Source organism: Manis javanica, chromosome 7 (assembly GCF_040802235.1).
Source record: "Manis javanica isolate MJ-LG chromosome 7, MJ_LKY, whole genome shotgun sequence".
In the NCBI taxonomy this organism is placed as follows: Eukaryota; Metazoa; Chordata; class Mammalia; order Pholidota; family Manidae; genus Manis; species Manis javanica.
The window spans coordinates 13,345,982-13,372,153 of NC_133162.1; the positions used below are offsets into that span (position 1 = coordinate 13,345,982).

Genomic DNA, 26,172 nt, shown 5'->3' on the forward strand with positions numbered 1-26,172 from the left:
GTGCTCAGGGAGTGGCTGCAGTTGATTATCATCATCATTGGTTTGATTTGGAAGAGGTAGTGGTTGAATGTGGGATCCGGAGCCTGATGCCTGGCGTCATCTCTGGGCTGTGTCATTTGCCTGCTCTGTGCTTCTGGCAAGTTACTTAACCTCTTGCAGGCTCAGTTTTCTCATCTGTAAAATATGGATTATAACAGTCTTCTTCATATGGTTTTTGTGAGGACTAAATGAGTTATACAGGAAAATCACTTAGAACAAGTCCAGCCACAAAGTAGACACTGAATTAATGGTAGCTATTATTATTAGCTGTTACTGTGATTATGAATAATTGTCTTAAGTTACATTGTTATAGGCAGGAGGAATCATCAGGTATATTAGTTGCCATCATAAAATTACCATAAACTCAGTGGCATAAAACAACAGAAATTTATTATTTTATAGTCTGGAGGTTGGAAGTAAATCCCAAGTGGGTCTAACTGAGCCGAAATCAAGGTGTGGGCAGAGCTGTGTCCCTTCTGGAGGCTATAGGGCAGGACTCGTTTCCTTTCCTTTTCCAGCTTTTAGGGGTCACCTGCATTCCTTGGCTTGTGGCCCCTTGTTCTGTCTTCAGCCTCTGCTCATAGTGTCCCAACTCCCCTCTGACTGCCACCCTGCCTCCCTCTTGTAGTTTTCTGGTATGAGGATCTCTTATGAGGCCCACCTGGATAATCAGAATAGTCTCCCCATCTCGGGGTCCTTAATCACCTCTGTACAACCCCTTCCCTCATGTAAGGTAACATATTCACAGGTTCTGGGAATTAGGACATAGTGGTCATACTGGGGGGCTTTATTCAGCCTACTGCAGCCAGGAAGATCGGGGTCTTGCCTGGATTTAGGAGTGTTTGAGTGCCTTTGGTGTCCTCAGGAGCTGTCTGTGGATTGGGAACTGTCCCTCTTCAGTTCGTGGGGTCCCTCTCGCCTGGAGCATGGTGCCTTCCCAGCACTGGGGTTGTCGGTCAGCCTTTGGCTTTTCATCAATCCTAGTAGGGTCTTTGGAGACACTGCCACATTTTGGGGTGGTTTAGCTCCTTCTCACAGAACTATGGAATCATCAAGGCCTAATGAAAGCTTTATTGGCTTCGAGTAGGGAAAACTATTAAATTATGAGAGAATTAGTGAAATGTATACAAAATCTCACACTGTATTTGCTTTTGCTATGTAACAAACCTTTCCAGAATTTGATGGCTTAGAACAGTAGCCATTTTATTTGCCTGTGATTCTTTGGGCTGGTGTCCACCAGGTGGTCCTTTGCAGGTCCTGCCTGGGTTCACTCAGGTGACCCTAGCCATCTGATGGCTTCACTTATGAGCCTGGAGGTTGATGTTGGCTATTGGCCAGGGCGTCTTTCTCTACATGGGGCATCTTTACGTGGTGGTCTCAGGAGGATGAGGGAGGCTGCAAGCTCTCATGAGGCCTTCCTGAGAAGTGGTATAGTATCACTTCTGCTGCGTTGTAGATGTCGAAGCAAGTTACAAGGCCAGCCCAGATATGAGGGGTGGAGAAGTAGAACCCACCTCTTAGTGGGAGGTACTGCAAAGCATTTGTCGCTATTTTTAATCTAACAGAGTCAACTTGACTAAAATGACAAAAGTACCAACATTAAACAATTGTATTATGCTTTCAAACACCTTGCAAGTCAGATTTACTCGCTTAGACCTTCTTAAGAATGTGAAGAAATCTGAGGTCAAGTGAGTGTGTAATGTCGAGAAATCAGCCCATGGTAAGTTAGATGTTACTCATCGTCAAATAATCTTAAAAGCAACTTCCAGTATTCTTACACTTAAAATGATGTGTTTGTTGGTCTACATGTGTTTCCATGATTGATAAGTGGTGGAATGATATTGGCATACGTGGAAGTCGTGTTGGCTTATTGGCAGTTTTCCCCGGTGTGTCATGTTTTGATAGATAAGGATGTGTTTTCTCGTGATTAAAAAGCATTAATGCGAAGACCTAAGGAAAAAGCTGAGGATCTATGGATGCGCCTCCCTCTCCTGCAGGTTGTGGTTGATTGGTGTCTCCCTCCACCCTCCCCTGACCTCAGGCTGAATGGGGAAGCTGAGGGGGCGGGTGAGGAGCTGGAAGGCTTTGTCCCTGCAAGAAAACAGTGGGTGCAGGTGGCACCCTGGATAGGGCTTTAATCTTGATGAGAAAGGTCTCTATCAGAAGTGATTGCCCCAGGCCCTTCATCTCAAAGGAGGAGTACCAGCCAATGATTTATTCAGTGGTTAGGGCCCCAGGGGCCTGCGGCTTACTGAGCCAGCTATTCCCAGGGATGTCACGAAGGCCCCTGCTGTTTTTGGAAAGGATTAGATACCAAGGTTCCCTAGGTGTTGAGTGATATGCCCCAACCTTACTTTTCCCACGAATCCTATTATTTTTAGTGTGTGGTTTTGCAGAATGTGAAGATTTTGAGGAGAATACACTACATTATAGCAGAAACACTTGTATTTCTGTTTGCTGTAGGATGCATCCATTTAAAATTATTTACCTCCAATGGCTCAGCTGACAGGAGGAGCCTCCGGTCACCTCTCATCTTCAGGCCATTTCTGGGCACCTTAGCTTTTAGTTCTCAGGGGTTTAGCATGTGTTTGGGGGTACTTTTGCCTACTATGTTCCAGTGTTACTGTCAGAAAACAGGCTCCTGGAAGTAGCAAGTTCTGTAGGATGGGGCTCCTGTTGTATCCAATCACTTAGCACCCTAAGATCTCAGAGGGACGTGGCCTCCATTTCCCATAAACTGGCAATGTTGTGATCTCCCTTGTTGCCCTCCATGTTGTGTAAATCACACCCTTTGGTCTGGTTGGGTTCTCAGTGACTGGACACAGTGGTGCCCGTGCCCACGCTCCTGGTTCCCATTTAGGTAGGACACACTGGATCCGAGTGTCAGGGCTCCCACCTGCTGGAGCTCAGGCTTGCCCCTCTCCGTGCCTTCCAGGTACCCCTGAGCTAAAGGCTGAATTCATCTGGCCACTCCCTTCTTTTATTTTCCTCTTCTTGTGGGACCATGTCTGCCGACTGGGGTAGGAAACTGTTCGCAGCACAAATGTCAGAAGTCCTGTTCTCAGAGAAGATGAAAGTTACTGAGAAAAACAGAACTTGTAGGTGGTACCTGCAGTCAAGTAAGATCGGATTTGTCAAATATCTGGGCTGGGACTCCCGCTCATTTCACAGATGTGCAAAACTGAGGTCAGGGAGGCTGAGGAGACTGTCCCCCAACCACTTGGCAAAGCCAGGTAAGAATCCAGGAAGGCTGACTCCCTCTACACACTTCCCAGCCAAGCCCAGAGACGACCTCCGAATCCTTCTCAACACAGCAGTCCAGCCTGCCACTACCAGTCAGTTAGAGAGGGCACATGGATCTACAGCTCTGTGCCATGAATTAATTAATGACTTGTACCTCCCGGCAGGAGTTACACTTTACAAGTGTTTGAAGAAGTAACGCTTACCTCAGAGAAATGAGGTGGTGAGCCAGTCTGTACCAGACGGTAGGCCCTCATGCACAGCCTCCTTTCCCTTCTGCTTTCTTACATTCGCCTCTGTTGACCCTGGTGCTTGCCCATCTTTTGTGCCCTGGCCCTTGGCAGAGTGCTTGTTTAAAAAGAGTATTATGTAGGACTTTTGGTTGCAGGTAACTAGACCTTTTCTAGCTAGAGGAAACCAAAAAGGAGATTTTATGGAGAGGATCCTAGGATGGCTTCTGGAGCTTAGGCCTGCTGCCAGGTCAAGGAACATAGGTACCAGGAGCCTGGCGTTCCCCTCAACCCCCATTTCTTACTTCTGCTTTGCCCTGCTGGTCCCGCATCTTCTCTCCCTGCAGGCCCACTTCATGGGCTTCCCAGTCTGTCTTTCCCTTCCAAATCTGATTCGCAGAGGAGGTCCATGGTCCAGCTACCTGACCCTGGAAGAGTTAACCCTGGCCAGGAGACAGGGTCACCTCACTGGGAGGGGGACTCTAGGGAGGCTTGCCCTGTGGTCAGAGCAGAATTGTCTCCTGCAGACAGTTCCAGCACTCCCGACCGAACTGAGTCATGCCGGGTAGCTGGTTCCCAGGTGAGGATGGACATCTGAATGGAGAACAGCTGTCCAACCTGCTGGAAGTGTTACTCTCCTGTTCTTTCTTGGAGAGACTTTCTTTCTCCCATATTAAGTCTGTCACACCATATGGGTAACTGACTACCGGGTTCCTCCTGTGAAAATACAGCAGGGAGGAACCCTAGGGTGTTCTGATGCATGCTGGGCCAGGGTCAGACCACATGGCACTGGCCAGCAGGCCCCATTTGAAGGGACAATGGACATCAGCTCAAGCTGTGGTTTCCCTGAGCCGACAGTCAGAGTGCAGGAGAAGGGACATGTCATTTGTCTGATTCTGCCACATACATTATTGGATGCATTTGCTTTAGCACCTGCCCTGTCTAAGCAGAGGAACCTCCAGGGAGACCTGAGTGAGCAGCTGTGGGAGGGCCTGTTGAGGATGTGTCACTACATCCTCTTCTCTGTAGAGGCCCACTTGTGGCACATCAGAGCAGACCGTGGGAACAAGGTTCAGGGCAGACCCTTACCGCCTGCACCAGCTCCCTCAGCTTCTCCTGCAGAAAATCCTGGGGAGCTGGGAGGGTGGGGTGGTGCTTGCCCTGGCCTGGGAGAGCAGGGGCGGGGCCCAGTCCTGCATTAGCCAGGTTCCTGGCCTTCACAGGTGCACTCGGAAGGCCCTTAGCCCGGAGGTCCGGGTCTCCCAGTCTTGGACCAGCCCTGACAAGATGTCTTTGAGGATAACAGTGACAGTACATCCCTTGGCAGTGGGCCCTCTGGTATCTTAGCCAGGATGCCTGCTAGTACAGGAGGGAAGAGGGATCACCTGGAGCCAGACAATCCCTGAGGAGAGGGCCTAGCAGGTAGACTGGGGAGTGGGGGACCCCAGGTCTCCTTTGAGGGAATAAGGCCGAAGGGGCTTTGGAATAAGACAGTACTTGGTTCAAATCCTGGTGTCACCTCTTACTAGCTGTGTGACCTCAAGCCAGTCATTCAGCCTCTCTAGGCTTCAATTAAGTATATAAAGCACCCAACACAAGATGCCTGGTAGCTAGTGTGGGATGGGGATTTGGTGGAGTCAAATAGGCTTAGCTAATTTGAGAAAGTCCCAGCTCCCATACTTGCTGGTCATATGACTTTTAACCGAGCAGGTTACTCAACCTCTCTGAGCCCCCATGTATGTAAAGTGTGGGTAATAACATCCCACAGGGTGGTCCTAGATTTAGAGCCCCTAGACTGAGGTCAAGTATGTGAAGGGTTTTCCCTGCATACAAAACATGCACAATGTCAGGCATCTTTATGATTTAAAGTGCCTGCATGGCACATACTAGGTACTCAGAAAAGTCATATAAGAGGGTGGAACTGACTAAGCAGGTATAGTGTGAGAAGATTTTTTAAAGTCAAGTTTATTGAGGTATAATTTACATATGGTAAAACACACACTTTTTTGGTGTACAATTTGATGAGGTTTGGTAAATGTATACAGTAATCACCATGTCAGTACATAGAACATTTCCAAGGTGGGGGAATTTTGTCCTCTAGAAATCTTGCATATAGGATCCTTCTTGTTTAGGGGGCCCTGCCTCAGATGGTGAGGCCCCCGAGGCCCTGACCTTGCCCTGTCACCCCAGGGCCCTCTTGTTGACAGAACCCCAGCCTGTACCCTGGGGCTCTTATCTGCCAGGGCAGGGGTGGGACTTCAGTGGCCCTTCCCCACCGGCCCTTATAGACAGGGAAGGGGAGGGCAGAGGCTGCAGGTTAGCACGGTCAGCCCCTAGACTGGCAGTGCTGCTGGGCAGAGGCTGATGGTGCCCGCTCGCACTGAGGCTGAGACAGCCCTCGTTTGTGTGAAGTATCCAGACAGTGGGCGCTAATGAGGCTTGGCCCCAAGTGCCTGCTGGTCTGTGCGGGCATGTCAGCTCCATTGACCCAGGAAGCACATCGCTTGGCACAGGAGAGTGTTAACGGGGTCCCAGTGGCTGTGGACTAAGGACAGGAAGGCTCCCCACACCTGCCGCGGTGCCTGGAGTTCCAGCAGGAGGAAGGCTTTTACTCATGCAGACTCAGGATGCTGTCCTGTGCCTTGCTGTTAAGACTTCCGCCAATGTCCTTGTTACAAAGCAACTCCTGCTCTGAAGAGAACCCACTGCAGGAAGTGATGGCAGGTGTGCTTAAATTTTGAGTGTCATCTCTTAACTGGTTGGGAGGAGTCTGGAGTGCTGTGCTGAGAAGGATTCTGGAGCCACTCTGGCTCATTGGAAAGAAAGTGATAATTGATAAATGCTGTTCCCAAGAGCCAGCCTTTGGGCTTGAGATAGCCTCTGCCTGGGGCTTGGCCATGTTTTGACCAATAGGATGTCAGCCAATGTGAAGCCAGCAGAGGATTGATGAGCACCTGTGCCTTGGGACTTGCCTGCTTGTCACACTGCAGTGCAGGAGAAATCCAGGCTGTCCTGTTGGAGACACTGCATGGCAGGGAACTGAGGCTCCCCACCCGACTGCCCAGGCAGGCGTCAGACACAGGGAGGGAGACTGTCTTGGACCATCTATCCACTCAGATTTCCAGATGATTCTAGCTGCCTGAGTTAGTTAGCCCAGGTGAGAAAAACTGAAACTGCAGAATCCTGTGCAAACAAGTGGCTGTTATTTTAAGCTGCTAAATTTTGGAGTTAAAACATTTACTTTTTTAATAGCAATGGATAACTGATACAGTCCTATTTTCCATTTTTAAAAATGAACTGAATAAAATAGTAGATGGTAAACTTAATTTTAAAAGTTCTATCGTCTGTCCTTGGCAAAATAAAAATTTTTGACAACACTATGTCAGACCCACATAGGGTAGATTTGGGGGGTGGATTTTACTGCTTGGTAAATTGAGGGGCATCGCGGAACTATGGAATTAGTGGAAATCCAAGGGAGGATTTCCTCGGTAGCTTTGAGTCTTTATCAGCTATTTGCACTTAATTAGTATGACTTCGATGATCAGAGTGAGAAATGGTTAAAGCTGGAGGGTACTCGTGGGAGTTTTCAGCACTCTGTGAGCCAAGCTCTGCATTTTCCAGATGAAGAAAAAGAATCCTAGAATCCTAGAAAGTGGCAGTGACCTTAAGAGCACACAGTGGCCTAGTGACAGAATGGGGCCGTTCCGTCCCTTCGAGCAAGCTAAGACTGCCTGTCTGGGTTGGAATGCTGGGGGAGGCTGTGGAGAGGGACCTCAGGGTGGCATCACTGAGCTTGGGTGGGCCTGGTCGTAACAGGGGCAGTCCTGCGGGGGCCTGGGGAAGCAGGGGATTGTCTGCCTTAGGTCAGTGAGCTTCTGGGGGTCATTCACAAGGAGAGTGGTGATCAGATGGGCCGAAACTCAGCAAAGACCTGATCTGCTGGGGTTTTCTGGGTCTGCCAGACCTGTGTCCGGAGAGACTGCTGGGGGTGTGTGTGTGTGTGTGTGTGTGTGTGTCTGTGTTTATATGTGTGCACACATAAGTATTCGTATATGTACATGCGTGGGGAGAAAAAGAGTGGGTGCAAGAGATGGAGGAGAGGGAAAGATGGAGACAGACAGAGGAAGGGGGAGGCTAAGAGATGTTAGAAGCTTCTGGTAGGGCTTCCCTTGGGGTTCATATGGTTCATTCAGACGTGAATCCACAAGGACTTGGCTGGTCATGGACAGTGATTCTGCCCCGACACCGGACTGCTCGGGCCTTCCCTGAACATTTGCTGGTGAGACATGCTGGGGGACAGAGCCTGAGGTTCTGGAAGGATGGGATTTATGAAGGAGCAGTCGGAATGTCAGAATGTGCTTTGTCTTACTTATTTTTTTACTCTGAACTTTGTGTGTTAATATTCATATGGAAAACAGACTTCCTCAGTGGATTACATTATGAAATGGGCATGTATTTGGGTAGAGTAAGGCCTTAAGATAGAATGCAAACATGCTGGAGGATGCAGCTGGGGTCCTGTTGAGATTGCCCCTCAAAAGTCTATGTGTGTATGGGGAGTAGGCGGAGTCACATTCTAATGAAATATTCGCAGCGAGGCTGAAATAAGCTGCAAAATAGAGAAATACAGTGGCCACGGCAGAGGGCCACCCACCCCCGCTGTGCCTCACCCAGGAGCAGTCTGGGAGACAGTGGCCTCTCACCTCCTCCCGCCAGCAGAGCTCCTCCCTCCCCACACCCCTCCCCACAAGGCTTTGACCCTCCCCTGAACCCTCAGGGCCCAGCACCCAGTAGGGGTACACGGTTGCTCCATGCACGCTGTCAGCTCCGGGCTTGTTCCCAAATTTGGCAACCGAACGCCAGGACTGTGACCAGATGTAAATAATTAAAGCCGTGAGCAGGGCTGGTGGGAAAGGTTAGAGCCCATTGATGGGACCTGGGACCCAAGCAGAGACCCTCAGTCCTGCAGGGTGGCGGGATTTCTGTCTTGGCACCGAGGAAAAACTTCAGGCAGGGGCCATTTGGGGCCTTTTGGGGGTTGAAGCCCAAAGCAACTCACATGAAGTGTAACTCCTGTCCTGGGCCTGGAGGAAGCTGAGAGGCCAAGGCAGTCCACGTCCCCTTCCCAGGGGGGTCCCTGGTCTCTGCTCTCTCTGGGAGGCATTGTGGCATCGCAGGAGGAGCTCAGCCCTGCAGTGTACCCAGCATGAGGCCTTGGACAGACTTGGAAATCTCCCTGAGTTTCTGTTTCCTCATCTATAGGAAGGAGCTGAGAAAGAAAGCCTACCCCAGAGGGGCTCTGGGGAGATTTGCAGGGCAGAGTTTTGGCCCTCAGGGTGAGGGGGCTGGATGGCCGCTGGGAGCTGATGGAGGCTGGGGGTCCTGGTGCAGGAGACTGGGGAGCAGGCAAGGACCGGCGCCACTGCCAGGCAGCAGGACACCCAGTAAGGCCACAGGAAGTGATGGTGAAAGGCAGCCTCACACCCCGTACCCCACCCAGCCATCTCGTCTCTTCCCACTCTGTTCTGGGAGGTACTGGATAAAAACAAAGATAGTTTTGGTTCCCCTGACCAAAAGCATTACTGGTCATCATGGAAAATGTAATCCAAAGGAAGTAAAGGCAGCTGCCTCCACACGTAGAGGCAGGTCCTGTTAACCCCTTGGTGTTCAGCCTTGCAGACTTGCCAGGCATGAGCCAAAGCTAATGGGCTCTTGCAAAACTGAGGGGCCAGGGGTATTAGCCTCCATTTATAGAGCCACCCCGTGAGGTGACCATTGTTCTGACATCTTGCACCTTAGATGTGCCTGTTCTTGAGCTTCACGTGAGTAGAATTATATGTGCGTCATCTTTCATGTCCAGGGCCTTTTATTCAACACAGTGCTCTTGGGGTGTTCATGTGGTCAGGTGTGCGGCATTTTGTGCCCTTTTTATTGCCGGGTAGTAGTTCACTGTACAGCTGTAGCACACTTTCTTTATCCATTCTCGTGTTGGTGGATGTTTGGACTGTTTCCAGTTTTTGGTGATTGTGAAAAAAACTGAACATTCTGGAACAAATCTCTTTTGGATGTGTATGTACACTCATGTCTGTTGGGTAGAATCCTAGTGGTGGAGTTGTTGGGTCATAGGATCGGAGTAAGTTCAGCTTGGGTACAAATGTGGAATGTCAGGGCCTGGGGCTGATGAACACCCAGCTTGCCACAGTGGTGGTTTCTGGGGGTGCACATGTGATGGTGGGGGAATCGTCTCTGGTCCAGGGCAGGGGGCTTAGAGGCTCTCAGGCGGATATTCAGGTGGAAAACCTCGACCAGCACTTGTGCTCTGGGTCTTGGAATAGCTGGTGAACCTGAGCTTCTTGAGCACGTACTCTGCCCCCAGTTCAGTGCTGGAGTTTTCTTAAAGGTCTTCCCTTGGAGTCTCCCATGGCCCTGGGAGGGGGAGCAGTCGTTAGCCTGGTAGCAGCTGTGGAAATGGAGGCCCCAGACACAGTCCTGTCTGTGACAGAGCTGGTAAGAGTGGGGGCAGGAGTCCTCCTCAGGCCCAACTAACCCTGGGTCTTTGATCCCATCTGCCAATGCCTGGGCTAAAGGCTCAGGGCTGTGCCTGGTTGGAGGGCAGCTGGGAGGGCAGTTCCTCCCACAGGAAGGACAGCGGGGCCTTTTCACCCCACAGGTCGGTACTCGAGACAGGCCTAGGGGATGGCAGATGGCTTCCCAGATGGCAGAGAACACAGCCCAGCTGGTGTAGGGGGCTGTGTGGGGTCAGTAATGATGGGGGGACAGTGGTGAGGGGCTAACGGAGATATCTGATTGGTTACCGAGTTAGATAAGATATGAAGGGCAAAGGAGAGCCACAGTAGCTGCTTTGGAGGCTGGAAGTGACCTGATGAAATTGGTGGTTGGAATGTGACCCAGGGGAGCACCCAGGAGGCAGAACACAGGGCCCCCTGGGAAGGTCTGTGTACCCCTCTGCCTTTGCTCATGCTGTTCCCCCTGCCTGGGGTTCCCTCCCCAACTTGTTCACTCAGCAAGCTTGCCCTTCGAGATGCCAGTCAATCATCACCATCCTGGGGCCGTCTCCCCTATCCTTAGTCCCCCTTAGGGGATTTACCTAAGTAAAGCCACTTACACTGTGTGTAATAAAGAGTGTAAAACAGAATTTTACAGTGTTCTTAATTCCAATATTTAAATGAAAATCACCCAGTTTGTTTTGGCCTGAAGAACTCACAGCTGGACTCTCCTGAATTAAATACACATGTGATGCCTGTCAGCCAGACCAGACTAATGGCAGCCCCACTGGGGAGAGGGCGTAGGAGGGTGTGGACAGACACCTGGGGTGGCAATGAGGGCTACTTCCCCATTGGCCCCAGTTCACCCACTCAGGCACTGCACAGGTATCGCTGAAGTGACTGCCTGTGGCCAGCTGCCCGCTTCCCCACTGCGTGCTGGCCTCCAGGGGTCCTCTCATCCACCAACCCGGAGTGTCCCCAGAGTAGTGTCCACATAGTCAGGGCCTCCCTAGACCAGGCCTGTGAAGAGAGGCAGGGAGGTGAGTGTGGGGAGAACAGGCCTGTGCGGGTGTCCCGGGGACCAGCTCCCGCGTGTCCGAGTCTCAGGCATTCCTGTGGTCACCTCCTGGAGGGCAGGTCGCTGCCCTGCACTCGGACATTCTGGGCTCAGTGGGGGTGCGCCTGCAGGGAGTCAGGCTGGCCATTCTGTCTGGAGCATTGTGCTTTGCAGAGGAGATGGCTGTTGATTAATTGAGTCCCAGACAGAGCTGTTAAAGATAACAATGAGGCTGGAGAAGCTGCTGTACACATGGTTAGACTTAATGAAGCAGCAGGCCCACATCCTGGGAGGGACAGGCCTATGGGACAGCGGTAATAAAAAGCCACAGACAGATCACCTGGGCTTCTGAATGCTTCAGACATCCTTCCTAACCCTGAGCTTGGGCACTTGGCCCTCTATGCATGGCCGCAAGGGTGCCAAGTCCAATTCCCTGGCCCTTGGTTCTTGCCTACCTGAGCACTGCTGGAGCTGAAACAAGGGGTCCTGGAGGCTGAGGGGACTGAAGGCCACTCATGCATGCATGACATGCATGCGTCAGGATGTGTGGGCATTTTGGCAGCTAGGGCATCTGTGTGTCTTTCCTGTGAACCCTAATCACAGAACGTGTATTATTTCCTAGGATTCATATGGCATATTAAGTGTGTGTGTGTGTGGCCAGCGTCATCCCAGCTGCTTGGCCTTAGGTGGGCCACAGGATGCTCTGCGGGGCCCTCTGGATCCCCTGGCTTGGTATTTTCTTACCTGCTCTGAGGAGTAGCCCGAGGAAGTAAACCCATCATTCCCCAGGAAGTGCCTCTACATGGGCTTTGTCTTCCTGGGGAATAGACTGGGAGTGAATTTGGTCCTTGGGGAACTCAGGGAGTTATTCTTTACTTTTCTTTGTTTTTCATCTCCTTTTGTGCTCTGGCAGTAGAAATTTCAACCCCTTTCAAGGTAGTTATTCTTGAAATTTTGCCATGCATACTTAGCAAAATCTAAGGTTAATCAATGTCTTGACGGACTTTTCTAATCCTTTCTTTTTAAGAATGTCAATCCATCATTGAAGGTTTTGTGTAAAAGAAGTAAGAATGAGGGATTTTAAACCTAAAAAGTCTCCATAAGGACTTTCTCTCCTTCCTGCTAACATAGAAGCCTTTGCCCACCATGTGAGGAATGTTGTGTGTACGGGTGCCAGAGCCACCTGTGCTGAGAGGACATTTGGTTCCCAGGGGTGTCCAGCATCCCAGGCAGCCCCCCACTTGCTTGGCCTCCTCAGAAGTTCCCATCCAGGCAGCAGTGAGTTGTGCTCGCATGGCCTCCCAGGGGCCCTTTTGAGGCCAAGCAAGTGGCCTTACACAGAGGAAATAATGCTTATGCAGTTTGCCCTCCCAACAAGAGGGGCTGTGACTTCTGCTGAGGGCTAGTTCTGGTGGCAGGTTACTGGGCATCTCCTAGCATTTAGTCCAGAATACCTGAAGCTGCTTGTCTGAGGGGGAAGCACCAGGCAGTCCTCCGTCTGCAGCTCTTTGTAAGGGTGGAGCTGGGCATTCAGCAGCTTCAGAGCATCTGGGGAAAGTGAAAACACAGCTGAGGACTGCGGCACTGACCCCGCTGTGTGCCCACCTTCTTGTGCTCCCAAAGAGCAGGGTATCTGGACAGATGCCAGTGCCAGCTGTTGCCCCTGGCCTGGTTGGAGAGTTGGGGGTTGGCTTCACCACTGGACATGTCCTGGGAGAACTGCTGCAAATGGCCTGGCAGAGGTTGGCCTCTGTCCTGGGGAGGGAGGCGGGAGGAAGCAGTGGCCTCGGGGGAGGGGGTGGGAGTGGCCGACGTCCACCCCAGGGAGGAGAGCTGCCCTCTGAGGGCAGGTGGGACAGTTTTCCTTATACGGCGGTTTCCTTCAGGTCTTTGGTTTTTTTATGAGACATAATTCACTTATAAAATTCACCATTTTAATGTATACAAGCCAGTAGTTTTTAGTATACAAGGTTGTGCAACCATCTCCACTAGCAAATTCCAGAACATTTTTATCACCCTAAAAAGAAACCCATGCCCATTAGCAGTTACTCCACATTTCCATTCCCTCTAGAACTCTAATTTTTCATGGCTCTGTGCTACAAGTTGCTGGTGAGATGGACTTGGGCCAGTCACAGAGTCCTGGAACCTCAGGGCTGGAATGTGGTGGAGGGAAGGAGCTCAGCCACTGGAGACAGCACTTATTCCTGTATGATTTCAAAAAGATGCTTAACCTCTCTGTGCCTTGGTTTCCTCTGCTGTTAAATGGGTCTGATAATTAACTATTTCTTACCTCATGGGGGTGTTTGTAAGAATACAGAGAGACAAAAGACCTTTGCCTGCATTATTTTATTTAATCCTCATTAATTCTAAGAGGTAAGAGTTATTATTATCCCTATTTAATACAGAAGGAAAACTGAGCCACAGAGAAGTTTAGTAACATGTTCAAGGTTGCACAGCTGTGAATCAGTGTTTAGCTGCAAAGCATGGAAAACTAGATTTTATCATGTTCCCAGAAAGTGAAGTTAACAATAACTCAGAATGGCAAGTCCAGAGGTCCAGCAGGCTCCAAGGCAGGTGGGTTTGGCAGCTCACGGACCCCCTCAAGGACAGATGGAGTTTCACTCAGGGTGGCTTTGTCTCAGGCTTGTGGCAAGAAGGTGCCCACATGCCCTATGCTGTTTCACACCCTATGAGCCTACATCCCTTCTGAACCAGGCTCTTGCTTAAGTAGTCAGGCTGTTTCTTCCCAGAAGCTCTCAGCTGATTTCCTTTCATGCCCCATTAGCCAAAACTGTGGGTCACAATCCCATTCCCATCTCCATCTTGGCCAGGGGAAGGGGTTTGCCATGACTGGCTTCAACTACTCAGGATCCCCCCTGGGTCTGGGGGAAGATCAACCCCTGCCCCTGCCAGCCATGGAAGACTTGAGGTTTAATTAAGAAGGGAGAAGTGGATTTGGGGTATATGCAGCAGTATCCACCAAGGCTGGTCAGTAACTGAGCTGGGATTTGAACCAGTAGCTCCTGGGTCTATTGGCCCTGTGCATAACCCGACACAGCCTCCCTAGCTCCTGGCAGATAGTCTGTGGTGGAATGAATGAATCTACTTGACAGATAGTAGTCTTGGTTGAGTGAATGAATCTATGCAGTCTAGGTCCCACCTATTCCCAGTTTTTCTGACCCCTTGATGCTCTTCTACAGCTGAGCAGTTGCCTGGCTTATGCTTGAACTCCTCTGGTGATGGAGAACTCAGTACCTTACCAGGCATTTCTTTTTCTTTCTTGACTATTAAGTGCAAAGGCTACCTTAATGATGCTTTTGGATGCATTAGAGAAAGATCTGCTCTTTGGGAAAAAATTGGGAAAAAGTGCAAACTCTAGGTTATACAGCCCCTCATTTCATGGCTTCAGATGGCACCTTTGTGGTAAGAAAATGGTGCCCTTACCCATGGATGCAGCCCAGCTTGGGAGATGTTCCCCCAAGGTGGGCACCTTTGTGTAGTGTGCAAACTGCATGACTGTTTTGGGACATCTCTTCTGTTAAGACACTCTGCAGAGGGGTCTTAATGTGCACAAATCTGAGCTTTTAGGGAACTGGCAAAGCATGGCAGGTTTGTACCCAGGTTCCCCAGCCTGGGGTACATGTGGGCTAATGGCACCCCTTCCTGCCTGGAGTGACACAGCTCTCCCTCATCAGGAAGGTTCAGCTGAAGTGGGGTGAATCAGCTGTCTCCCCAACCCTCACCTCCAGTTCTGCCTCTCCCTGTCTCCTCCCCAGAGACAGATGGTGAGTGTTTGGAGGTGAAGGAGTCTGCTCAGTGTGAGACCAGCAGTGTGGAGTGACATTGCCCCTGTCCTTAGCTTTGGTAGGACAGTCAGCACCAGCTATATGGTGGCCTCTGTGGATCGAGCTGTACCAAGGCTGTTCACGATAGAAATTGGGAAATCTGAACCAGGGCCTTGTAGGGGCCCAGGCAGACGGAATCTCTTTCCTTGCAGTGGGAGAGAGCTCTTCATTTATCCAGTTGGTTTTTAAGATGTGCTTCATTGTAGAGGACAGGAAGGCCTGTGTTCAGTTGCCTGGTGAGGAGGGCCTTGGGCTTCCCAAGCTCTCCTTTGTCATTCTGGAAGTGCCCCTGGGTGTTCAGATGGCCTGAGTAGCAAAGTCAGGCCAGTTTCCCCCACCTAGGCAGCACCAGCCTTCATGTTTCCCATCACTACGAGTTTTCCTGAAGGTTCCATTTGCCAAGTTTCTGTCTGGTGGGATTTTTTTATTCTTAATTAACAAGCCTGGACAAGCTCAATATAAAGGAAATGCATTTGCTGGCCTTGCATACATTGGGGCTCTACCTGCTCCCTGGTATAAGCATAGAGCCATTTTCTCAGCAGGACGGGTCGGACCGATTTGATAATGATGGTGGTAATGATAATAGATACCATCTATAATTTAATGAGTGTTTGACGTGCACTGGGTGTTAATAGGCATTATTTCATATTTCTTCATCGTGATCCTGTAAAATGTATCAGCATCATCGTGAATGGTGGGGATCCCATTTTCTAGGTGAGAAAGTAGAGGCTCTGAGTTGTTAAGTAGCTCTCCCACAGGTGTGCATCTGGGAAGTGACCTGCTAGGATTGGAGCCCGAACTTTGCTGACACTGAACTTGTGCCTCTAACCTCTGTGTTATCAGCAGCTCCCCCCTCAGCCTGATCTTTGAATTTGACACATTAGAGCTTTCAAAATGGAGAGTTCTCTTCAGCTTCGGAGCCCAGGAAAGCACGAGCCACATGGTCTTACGAGCTTGGAGGCAGAGACAGCCGGCTAGGGCTCGCCAGTGCCCTGTGAGTGACCTCCTGACCTCCCCCCACTCCCCCTGCTCATCTGTGAAATGGGGATTCATGTTGACATCTCTCGTGTCACTTCACACGGTACCCGCCCAGGACCTGGCACTGAGCAGAGTATGGGGTGCAGTCTCAGAGTCAAGGCGCCCCTGGGTCCAGCTGGGCAGCACCCTGACAGTGCGGGCTGCTTGCTTCACCTTTTAAGCCTACTTTTCTCACCCACAGAGTGGGAATAATGACAGTGCCTCGCACTCCTCTTAGCTTGACGTGAAACTCACATTCAGTGAGTGCTAACTGTGATAGCTTTCTGGGCTGGTACATTTTGAATAATTTCAAATTAATAATTCGAGTTTGAATAAACCTGCAAAAGAGCCTAAAGTAAAAGCTGTATGTGAATATCTGACTCCATAAGGAATTGGGGGCCGTTATTTATTTCAGAGGTTTTCTTGTGTATTACCTTCTTTGTTGATGGAAACAGTGGTAGAGGCCCTGAGAACGTACATTTCCGCTTCACGGAGGAAGAAGATGTGCCCAGAGAGAGGGGAGGCAGCTGCCCCAGGCCACCTCTGCATTCTCCACCTCCGCCATGCACCCATATTCAGCATCGTCAGCAGGAGCCATTTATTTCCTTGTGTTCCTCCAAGAATGAGCTAAAGAGCCAACTCTTGCTTTACTCCTGTTCCTAAGCTGCCCTTATTCTTTGGAGACATGCCCTTTGGCCCCGTGGCTCAAGCTGGCTGCCCTGTCTGCCACATCTGCCTGCCCCAAGCCAAGGCCAACCAGGGCTTGAGCATGGAGGACACTGTGCCTACATCCTGGACCCCCCCCACAGGACACCCCTCCCCACTTTTTGGAGACCTCAGAACTTGCTCTTTTAGTACAAAGGGTGGCAGCGTGACATCCGACATTGATCTTTCAGTTCACCATTCCTGGGGGCAGGGAGGTGTGTGAAGATGCCAAGGCCTTCACTGAGACTTCTGGTCCCTTCCACGTGGCTTTGGGAGCCCAGCCCTTTTGAGGAACAAAGCAAAATGGGTGTGTCCTTGTCCTTAAAGAGACCCACCTCTCAGAACGTGGAGGGGCCATTAGTGAGCTGGGAACACCTTCTGCCTCCTTTAAGGCCCTGGGTTTGCAGATGACACTATCTGAGGCTGGGCTGGAGCCCACCCCAGAGTGGGAGCTACTTAATTGGTGGCAGACCCTTGATTTACTGTCTACAAGGGTCCATGAAATCCAGACTCCTTCCAGGGCCATTTAAATCCATTTCAACAGCCTCAGCCCCAGAGAAGCCAGCTGAATATGCACCCCTCACCCACTCTGAGGCCCAGGTTTGAATATTCCTAAACCTTCCAAGTCCACATGCATGGATTTAAATGAGCTCATATTCGTACTAGTTTGCTTATTCATTTAACAAATATGTTTGTGGCACCTACCATGTATGAGCCAGGTGCTCTGATTGATTATATAGCATAAGGAAAATACCATCTTGCCTTCCTGGAGCTAGGAAGACAGACATTTTTTTGTTAATTTGAATTGCGATCCAGTAGAGGTCCCCGCATTGCTGTGAGTTGCTATTGTCTCTTAAGCTATAGCAGTTGGTCTCTGGGCCCATCAGGATGACCTAGGAACTTATTAAAAATGCAGATTATCAGCAGTCCCAGACTTTCTGGAGTAGAAACTTTGGGGGTAGGGGCAGCAATTGTTTTTAACAAACCTTGGTGATTCTGATGCACATCAAAGTTTGAGAACCTGATCTATAGGTTTCCTTCCTTTTTTCCTATATGTTTTTCTTGTAACTTATTTCTTGGAGAAACCTGGCTCTAGTCCTGTAGCATTTCTCCCCGACTGGGTTTTACCAGTTGATCCCAGGTGCCCACAGACAAGTTCTTTACTCTGTACCAGGGAAGCAGATGACTCCTCTAGAGGGCCTAACTTTTGGAGGTGGGGGGTGTCCCTGGAGGATGGGGCAGAAATGGGGTGATCTCCGGACAGTATGTGTGAAGGCCTGGAAGCTGGGTCAAGCGCAGATGTTCCAGGGCCTGAAAAGGTTTGGTGTGGCCATGGATGGGGCGATGGAGAGAGGTGAGACCACAGAGGGAGGCAGGGTAGGCATGAGAAGGCCCCAGCGCCAGCTGTGTGCTAGACCTCATCCTGCGGGGGATGGGAATCAAGGGCTCTAACAGTGGTGGAGGAATATGAGCAGACCTAGCATGACCAGGTGGCTCCTACTACAGGGGAGCATGACTTGGAGGGGCAGACCTGGAGTGGAGAGTCCTGCTAAGGGTCAGCAGGATCAGGACCAAGGTTGTAGTGGTAAAGTTGCAGAGATGCTGAGGATGTCTCACAGGTATGATAGGACTTGGGAATGTAAAGACAAGGTAGGGAGGCGCCTGGGGTATCTCCCATCTGGGAGCCGGGGCGGTTCTTCTGATTGAAGGGGACATCTGAGGAGGAGGCAGGTCTGGGAGATTTGAGAGCCGATCTCACACTGTTGGAGGTAACTCAGCACATGTATTACTAATACCCTGATTTGGGGTGTTGATGCCTCAGTTGAAAAAGACCTCAGTGGCCTTCCAAGTTCTGTGGATAGTCACTGAGTTTATTTTTGGGCACACATGAAAACATCCACCCATCCGTCCATTCACCCATCCATCTCTCCATCCTTCTGTCAGTCCGTCCACCCACCCATCCATATGACCATCCATCCACACACCCCACAATTTACTGAGTGTTTGTGGCATGTCTGGAGCTGGGAAATCAGATGAAGTAAGATGTGCCTCTACCCAGATAAGCTTAGCATCTGTGGAGAAGCCAGGTGGACGAAAGTATCCTAATATTGTATGTGGGGTGATCTGGTGGAGCCCCTCCAAATGCTGGGTTCCAGTGGGCAGGGGCTGTGAGGTTTCTGAATGTAATTCATGAAAATTAGTAGGAAGACCTATTGGTCTAAGAAAGCACATCCTCACCGCCTCCAGCAGCTGCCCGGCCACACCTGGGCATGCAAACCTGTGGTTAGGAGAGGGACTGTAAACCACCCCAACTCATGGTCTGGGGATCTGGGGGGGTCTCACTATCTCGGGCTGCCCCAGTTCTCTCTCACTGGGGTATCACATCTCCTAAACAAACAGGGAAGAAACCTGAAGTTGCACCACCTCCACTCAGCCTGTGCCTGCTGCCGTGGTTTCTACCGCTGTGAATGCTCATTTCCATAATTATTATTTAGCGTTTGGAGAACAGATATTTTATACTCTATATTCTTTGTAACCAGAAGGGTCTCCTGGCTCATGCCAATAAAATTTCCATTTACTCTGGACATCAACCATGGTGATTTAAAAAAAAATCCATAAATTATTTACTGAAATGGAAGCTCAACTTACAGTAATAATGCATTAGTTCAGCTAGCCGTGAAGCCTGTTACAGGGTAATAAAATTTTTTATTTTCCTTCGGAAAAGATCTTTCCCAGTAACCTACACATGACCTTGAGCTGATCAATTTTCAGAGATGACACTGTAGGGAGTGTGTATAAGGAGAGAGAGAAAGGGAGAGCTTTTTACAAAAAAGCCTGTGTTTTAGGCAATTGTCAGCAAATACCTGTTATATCACAGCCAGGAGGAGAAAAGAAATGAAAAATATATATTGCATCTTTTAAATCACAAGGACCAGACCTTAAAAATCCTTTTGAAATTGAGCATTTATTTGATAGATACATAAATCTGAAAGCTAGTAGGAATGTATGTTTGGAAAAGCTGGGGAGTCACCGTTGTTGAAGCTCCCTGTCATTTCTCATGAGCCCAGAGCCTTGTAAAATAAAATCAGCCCAGTGTTTTGTCTTCCTCTAATACAAAAAAAAAATGTTGTATTTATGGAGCAGGATTGATTTTATGTATCTCAGAAAGTCTACGATTCTGCTCATGGCCATTTGCTGACTAATGTCTCCAGCAGGGAAGAGCAATAAGTGAGCTCATGAATTATGGCCAGCTTTGACGTTCTCTTATCAAGGCTATTTTTTATTTTAAGAACGTCTGCTTTGATTAAGGCCATTAGAGCCAGGAGGAAATAAAAATGTGTCTGCATTTTACATGTCTTGCATTTTTAGCAGGAACCCTGATGAATCCCGCATTTCGATTCTTACGTCACTAAGCCAAGTGATGAGTATTAACCTAACAAGTTAAACTAGTTCCTCCTCAACTATCTGGTTTGGGATCCTACTTATCCCGTGGCAGGTGACTTGTGGGTTGAGTCAACTTTTACTTATTCATATCCTCTATTTTGCTGCAAAAATGTTTTCATTTATATACCCCTTTGTGCTGCAGAATTCATTTTAAAAGTGATCTGATTGAAGAATATTTTGGAAGGTGATTCATTTAGATTAGAATGAACCTAGAAACACCCATACCGACTTACTTCTATATTCACTCAACTAAAAAGATTGCACAGGAAATATACAAGACAGAAGGGACATTACATTATCTAAAACGAATAGCAAAGGAGACCTGATGATTATTTTCTGTTGGTTTACTAGAAGCTTCAGGGTCTCTTTCTCATCGGCTTGGCTTCACCGTAGTTCTGTGGCTGATAGTTACATTCTTGACATGGACAGTGTTTTTTGGATTCTGTAATGTGAAATCATCAAATCCCTCTGCATTACTGCATTTCATGGTAACTTAGTGTTGAAATGGAAGATGTTTCATCTAGTTGGAGCAGTGTAGGAGGTATTTCTGAAAACTCCCAGATCCCTCAGCTCTGCCCTTGATTACCGTTTCTAGTAAAGCATTTTTCTTTAATCTCTTTTAATCAGTCTTCTCTCCCTGTCTCCACAGATGGGTCTCAATTTCCCTTTCATTACAGCTTCTTTTTTCTCTCCCAAAGTCGGCACTCTCAAAATCTCTATTCTCGTTGGGCTTTTAGCTTTGGCTTTCTTTTCTGTTCCCCACGTGCCCAAGTCACTCTGGGTGTGCTGAACTGGCACATCATGTAGATAGGAGCAGTCATGGGCAGATGGTATTGTACTGGCTTTACAGAGAACCATAAACAGGGCCACAGTTAATGACAGTCACTGTTCTTATTGTGGATAATGGACTGTGTATATAACTGGTAGCTAGGACACACAACATATACTTTGTACATATAGACATTCCACGTATCAACTGTCTTCTGGTGGCTATTAGCTTAGATCTGTCAAATATCCATAAACCAGTAGAAAATATTCCATTGACCCCTTTGTGTTTATTCCTAATTATTTACCTATTGAATGAAAGCTCTAAGCTTGGATGGGACTATTAGCACACCAGAAACTTCACACACCCCAAAGGAGCTAAAATAGGCGTTTCCACATTCTTTTCCCCAAGAATTTTTGAGTTCAACTTTATCATCCTAAATAAAGAAATATTAACTTGAGAACAAAGTTGTCACTGCAGGTTTTGTCTCTTACCGTGCTGCACTGATGCACATTAACTGGTGAATTATCTTTGATTTGGGATATATAGAGCTGTAGATGTAGGCGTGATGATATGCATATATCTGTAAAAATGTTACCCTTCCATACATTTTATGCAGATCAGTTTAAAACCATTGCAAATGTAGTTGCATTTTAATTTCTGATAGATAAAGTCCATGAAGCTTAATTGCTTAAGGCTTAGCTGAGTGATCAGCAAGGGTGGTGGTGGGGATAGGGAGACACAGGAAGAACTGAAAAAAAGCCTTGGTTCTTGCCCTGAAATATCCTCAGGTTCTCTGGGGACCCAAGGCATGTGTTCAATGTGTGGCCCATCACATGCTATTTTTCAAGTCAGTGGGTCGTTCTCTGAGAAGGGCTGAGTGATGGGATAATTAGAACCAAGCAGACAGCGGGGTGGATGGTTTGTCTACAGATAATAGCTTGTTTGCTAATTGCCAACACCAGATTTTCTGGGCAATTAGACATTTGGTTTCTTCCAAGACCTTCTGTGCCAATGTGGACACATGGCTGCAGGCCTTCCAGGTAGCAGGTGGAGAGAAGGTGGCTCCTTGTGCAGATGGTATCTTTCTGCAGCTTCCCAAAGGGCCTTAGGCAGAGGGGTACAAGGGATTTTCTGGCTTGGCCCCTCGCAGAGAGAGGCCAAATTCTCCCTGCTTTTATGGATGGGGGTGCCCTTGTTTTGGGAGATTAGTAAAGGTGGAGGTTAATAGGCTGATTCAGGAGCTGGGCTTCTGTTCCATTCTCTTTTCAAGAGCACCGAGTCATGGGTGCTAGTAGAAATCAGGAATTGTTTCCCCTCTCAGATGAGCAAGTGTTTTTTTTTAATAAAAATTTTTTTTAATGTGGTCAAGTATATATAACATAAAAATTGCCACTTTAAGCATTTTTAAGTGTATAAATCAATGGCATTAATTACATTCACAATGTTATGCAACCATCACCACTATCTATTTCTAAAGCATTTTGTCATCCATCCCAATTTGTCCCTCCCTCCAGCCCCTGGCAACCTTCATCTACTTCCTGTCTAGATGCATTTGCCCATTCTAGGTATTTCATGTAAGTGGAATTATGTAATATTTGTCTTTTTGTGTCCAGCTTATTTCACTTAGCATCATGTTTTCTAGGTTCATGCATGTTAGAGCATGTATAAGAATTTCATTTCTTTTTATGGCTGAAAAATATTCACTACTATAGATATACCACGTTTTGCTTATCTGTTCCTTTGTTGATGGATACTTGGGTTGTATCCACTTGTTGGTCAATGTGAGTAATGCTTCAGTGAATGCACACAGATAAGAATCTGTTTGAATCCCTGTTTTCAGTTCCTATAGGTAAATCCTAGGAGTAGAATTGCTGGGTCATATGGTAACTCTACATTTGATGTTTTGGGGAGCCACCAAACTGTTTCCACAGGAGCTGTGCCATTTTGCATTCCCACCAGATATATAATATACAAGCGTTCCAATTTCTTCCCATCCTTGGAAATAACATTTGTTATTTCCATATGTATACATTTTTATTATAGCCATCCTAGTGGGTGTGAAGCAGGATTTCATTGTGGTTTTGATTTGCATTTCTTAATGACTAATGATGTTAAGCATCTTTTCACATGCTTATTGACCATCTGTTTTTCTTCTCTGAAGAAATGTGTTAAGCCCTTTGCCGGCACATTGATATTTGTCTCTGTACTTACTTACTTCTGCATCTTTCTCCCAGAGGTTGGAATTGAGGCCCATCAGGAGGAGAGGCCGTGAGCCTACAGAGAGGCTGTGCAGATTGAAGCTTCACATTCAGTCTTTCATGATTCATTTCTTCCCCTCAGCCCGTTTGGCACCCACTGTAATGATGCTGCTTGCGTTCTCACCAAGCAGGAAGAAAAAAAATCAGTAAGCGCGTGGGATTAACCAAAGTGATTTGGCAGCAGAGGCAGGTGGAGCCTCTCCTGGTGCTCCCCTAGAAGCAGGCAGGTCTTTCTCAGACCCCTCACACTCCCTGTGTTACCCTGACCACAAGTATTGTTTTGGCAAATGACCCATTTTTTTTTTCCCCTATGAGGCATTAGGCTATGTATTAAATGGAGCAGTATTTGCACAGCACCCCACATGGCATCTGGGATCTGTAGGTGCCCAGAATCTGGCCATCGTGTCCACGGTGGGAGTCTGCAGTGGGAGCCGGCAGTCTTCACTCAGCTGCTCTGCCGGCCCTGCCGGTCCTGGACAGCGGGCAGGGAGAGCAGTGTGGAGCTTCCAGCACTGCCCAGGGACAGTGCGACTTCTCCGTGGGCGCTCATTCCTGGGAGCGAGCCTCTGAGCTCTGGGGAGGTTTCAGAACAAACGTCTGGGCCTAAATGATTGCAGGGGCAGCAGGGCAACTGACAAAATGATACTCATGCTGCTTTCCTATTGCTTCTTCTCCAGTTTGATCTTGGGTCTGTTGTGGGGCCCTATCTGCAGGGTCCAGGAAATGGGGCCCTGGAATGCTCATGTACCTGTCCTTCTGCTGTGGTTTTTCTTCCTGAATGTCAAAAACCTTCAGTATCACTGAAGAGAGACGAGTTCCCCATGTTCTGGTGGGGCCTCATGCTACAGAAGGGAAGAGGTGATGCCCCCACTAAGCAAAGTTCTTCCTGGAAGTTGCACTCCTGTACTATAGTCCTATGATAGGGGTTGTTTTCTTTGGGGGTCCCACACCACCTTGGGAACCTGAGGGTGGTGGATTCTCTTCCAGGAGAATGCATGCAGAAAATTGCACATCATCTCAGGAGGCTACAGGGTCCTCTAGTCCATGGTGGTGTCCAGATTAAGAGCTGGTTCCACGGAGGGCACAAGCCAGGAGTTGAGGCAGTCAGGGATTGGGCAGCTTCTCCGCTAAGTGCCAGTTGGATGGCACATAGCGAGAGGCCTGGTGGTCACTGGGAGAAAAGCATCTCATTTTGTCAAGGTTTGAATACCAACTATGTTGGGGTGCTGGAACAGACGCCCTACCTTTATGGGTGAGGATCAGTCTAGTCCCACACTAGCCAGCTTTCCAGAGGCAGTAGTACCTGAAGGAGCAAAGCCACTCAGCCGTCCTTCTGCCCCGGGGTCAGCCCAGACCACTTCTAAGGCATGTACTTTGTCTTTCCTTTCAGAGACGGCCGCCACATCTGCATATTCATCTCCAGCCCGGAGTCTGGGGGACACAGGAATAACGCCCCTGTCCCCCTCCCATATTGTGGTAAGAAATGTATATCTATGTGTGGGTGTGGGTACTGATTACAGTTGCTTCCGGGGTCTGCTCTCACGTGGCAGGCTGCTGGGCAGCTCCGCACACTCATAGGTGGACATTAAATTGTTCTGGTACTAGCCACGTGAGCCTACTGAGCCCCGTCCCCACTCTGGGCCTGAAAAAGTTTTCTGTGGTGTGGCCGAGGCTTCTGGAGCCCCTGGACCTGGGAGGATATCATGAACAGGCAGGGTGGGAGCAGCCCTTTAAAGATTTGCCACTCAGAGACTGTGAGGCATCCTCTTAGAAGGAAGCAGCCACATCTGGCCAGGTGAATCAGTGGCTTTTGACTGCCCTGAATGTCTGTGTCCCAAAGCCAGGGGCTATAATTGCTTCTGCAACAGCTTGCCAGGGAGACACCTGAGCAGTGAGGGGGGCTGGAGTGTGGGCATTTGCTCCCACCCAGAGCCAAAAAGATAGATACTGTGGGGCAGCCACTTGAGGGACCTACACACAGCCAACCAGAGCAGAGTACTCGGAGGAAAGGGTGGCATTGGTAGGAGCTGCTCAGAACCACAAAGAAGACCATGCTGAGGAGAACTTCAGGGACATCACCAGGTAGGGGCACCAGTTTGTTCTGGTTTTACTGGAACTGTCTGGATTTTAGATGGAAAGCCCTGCATCCTGGAACTCTCTCAGTCCTGGGGAAATCGGGGGGCTTGGTCACCTATGGCCAGGTCCTGTGGTCTCCAACTCCTGCTGTGCTCTCACCAGTACACTTCCAATCTGAAATGTATTGGTTAATAATTTGACATTTTGTAGATGTTAAAATACAAAGTGTATACTGCTTAAGAAAAAAAGGTTTGAAAACCTGGAATGGTCGGACTCTTTCACTTGATGGCTGATGAAAGCTCTGGGCCCTGGAGGGACAGGATTTACTAAGGTCATGTGACTGCCCATGGCAGGACCAGACTAGGTGGGGTCCCACGTATGCTGAGCCCTACTCCCATGCATGCCACGCCTGAGCAGGTGGGGTGGTTACCTGGGAGGAACACGAGGCGTGGTTGGCAAAGCGCTCTGGGCCGTGTCTGGTTTGCACAGAGGCTTAGGAAGGGGAGTGGGGAGAAGATTGTGCCACCTCAGGAGCCACTGGGCTCTGGCCTTGAATTAGCCAACTTCTGGCACAGTTAACAAAGGGCGAGGGAGGCAAGCCGTGGGCAGGTGCCCTTGCCGGTCAGCCTGGCCCTGCACTCAGGAAGCACCTCCACTTGTCCCTGAGCTGCTCAGGTTGGGGTGGGGCTGGCCTGCCCTCTTGAGAGGACTCCCCATGTGGCAGGCTCAAGCCAGAATGCGGAATGTCCTTCTGTCTATGGTGGGTGTACAGCTGGCAGGATGGAACCACCAGGGGGCCTCTTTCTGGAGCTAGGCTAGGCCACCCCCTGATCCCCTGTACCTGACTTGGTGTATCTCTAGAACGATGCCAACACGAATGTCTCAGAGCAGCAGATGTTCCTCGTGGTGGTGGCCATTGACTTTGGGACCACGTCCAGTGGCTATGCCTACAGCTTCACCAAGGAGCCGGAGTGCATCCACGTGATGAG

The 26,172-nt window shown here is 49.1% G+C and overlaps 1 protein-coding gene across 4 annotated transcripts in view; it reads left to right on the forward strand.

The window, feature by feature from the left end:
* HSPA12A (heat shock protein family A (Hsp70) member 12A) overlaps positions 1 to 26,172 on the forward strand; it is a 158,627-nt gene that overhangs the window by 101,246 nt on the left and 31,209 nt on the right. For all 4 annotated transcript variants that reach the window (XM_073240334.1, XM_073240333.1, XM_073240336.1 and 1 more), the window contains 2 exons: positions 24,498 to 24,583; positions 26,045 to 26,172. In XM_073240334.1, coding sequence (XP_073096435.1) covers positions 24,498 to 24,583; positions 26,045 to 26,172 — 214 coding nt within the window. The remainder of the gene's footprint in view (positions 1 to 24,497; positions 24,584 to 26,044) is intronic.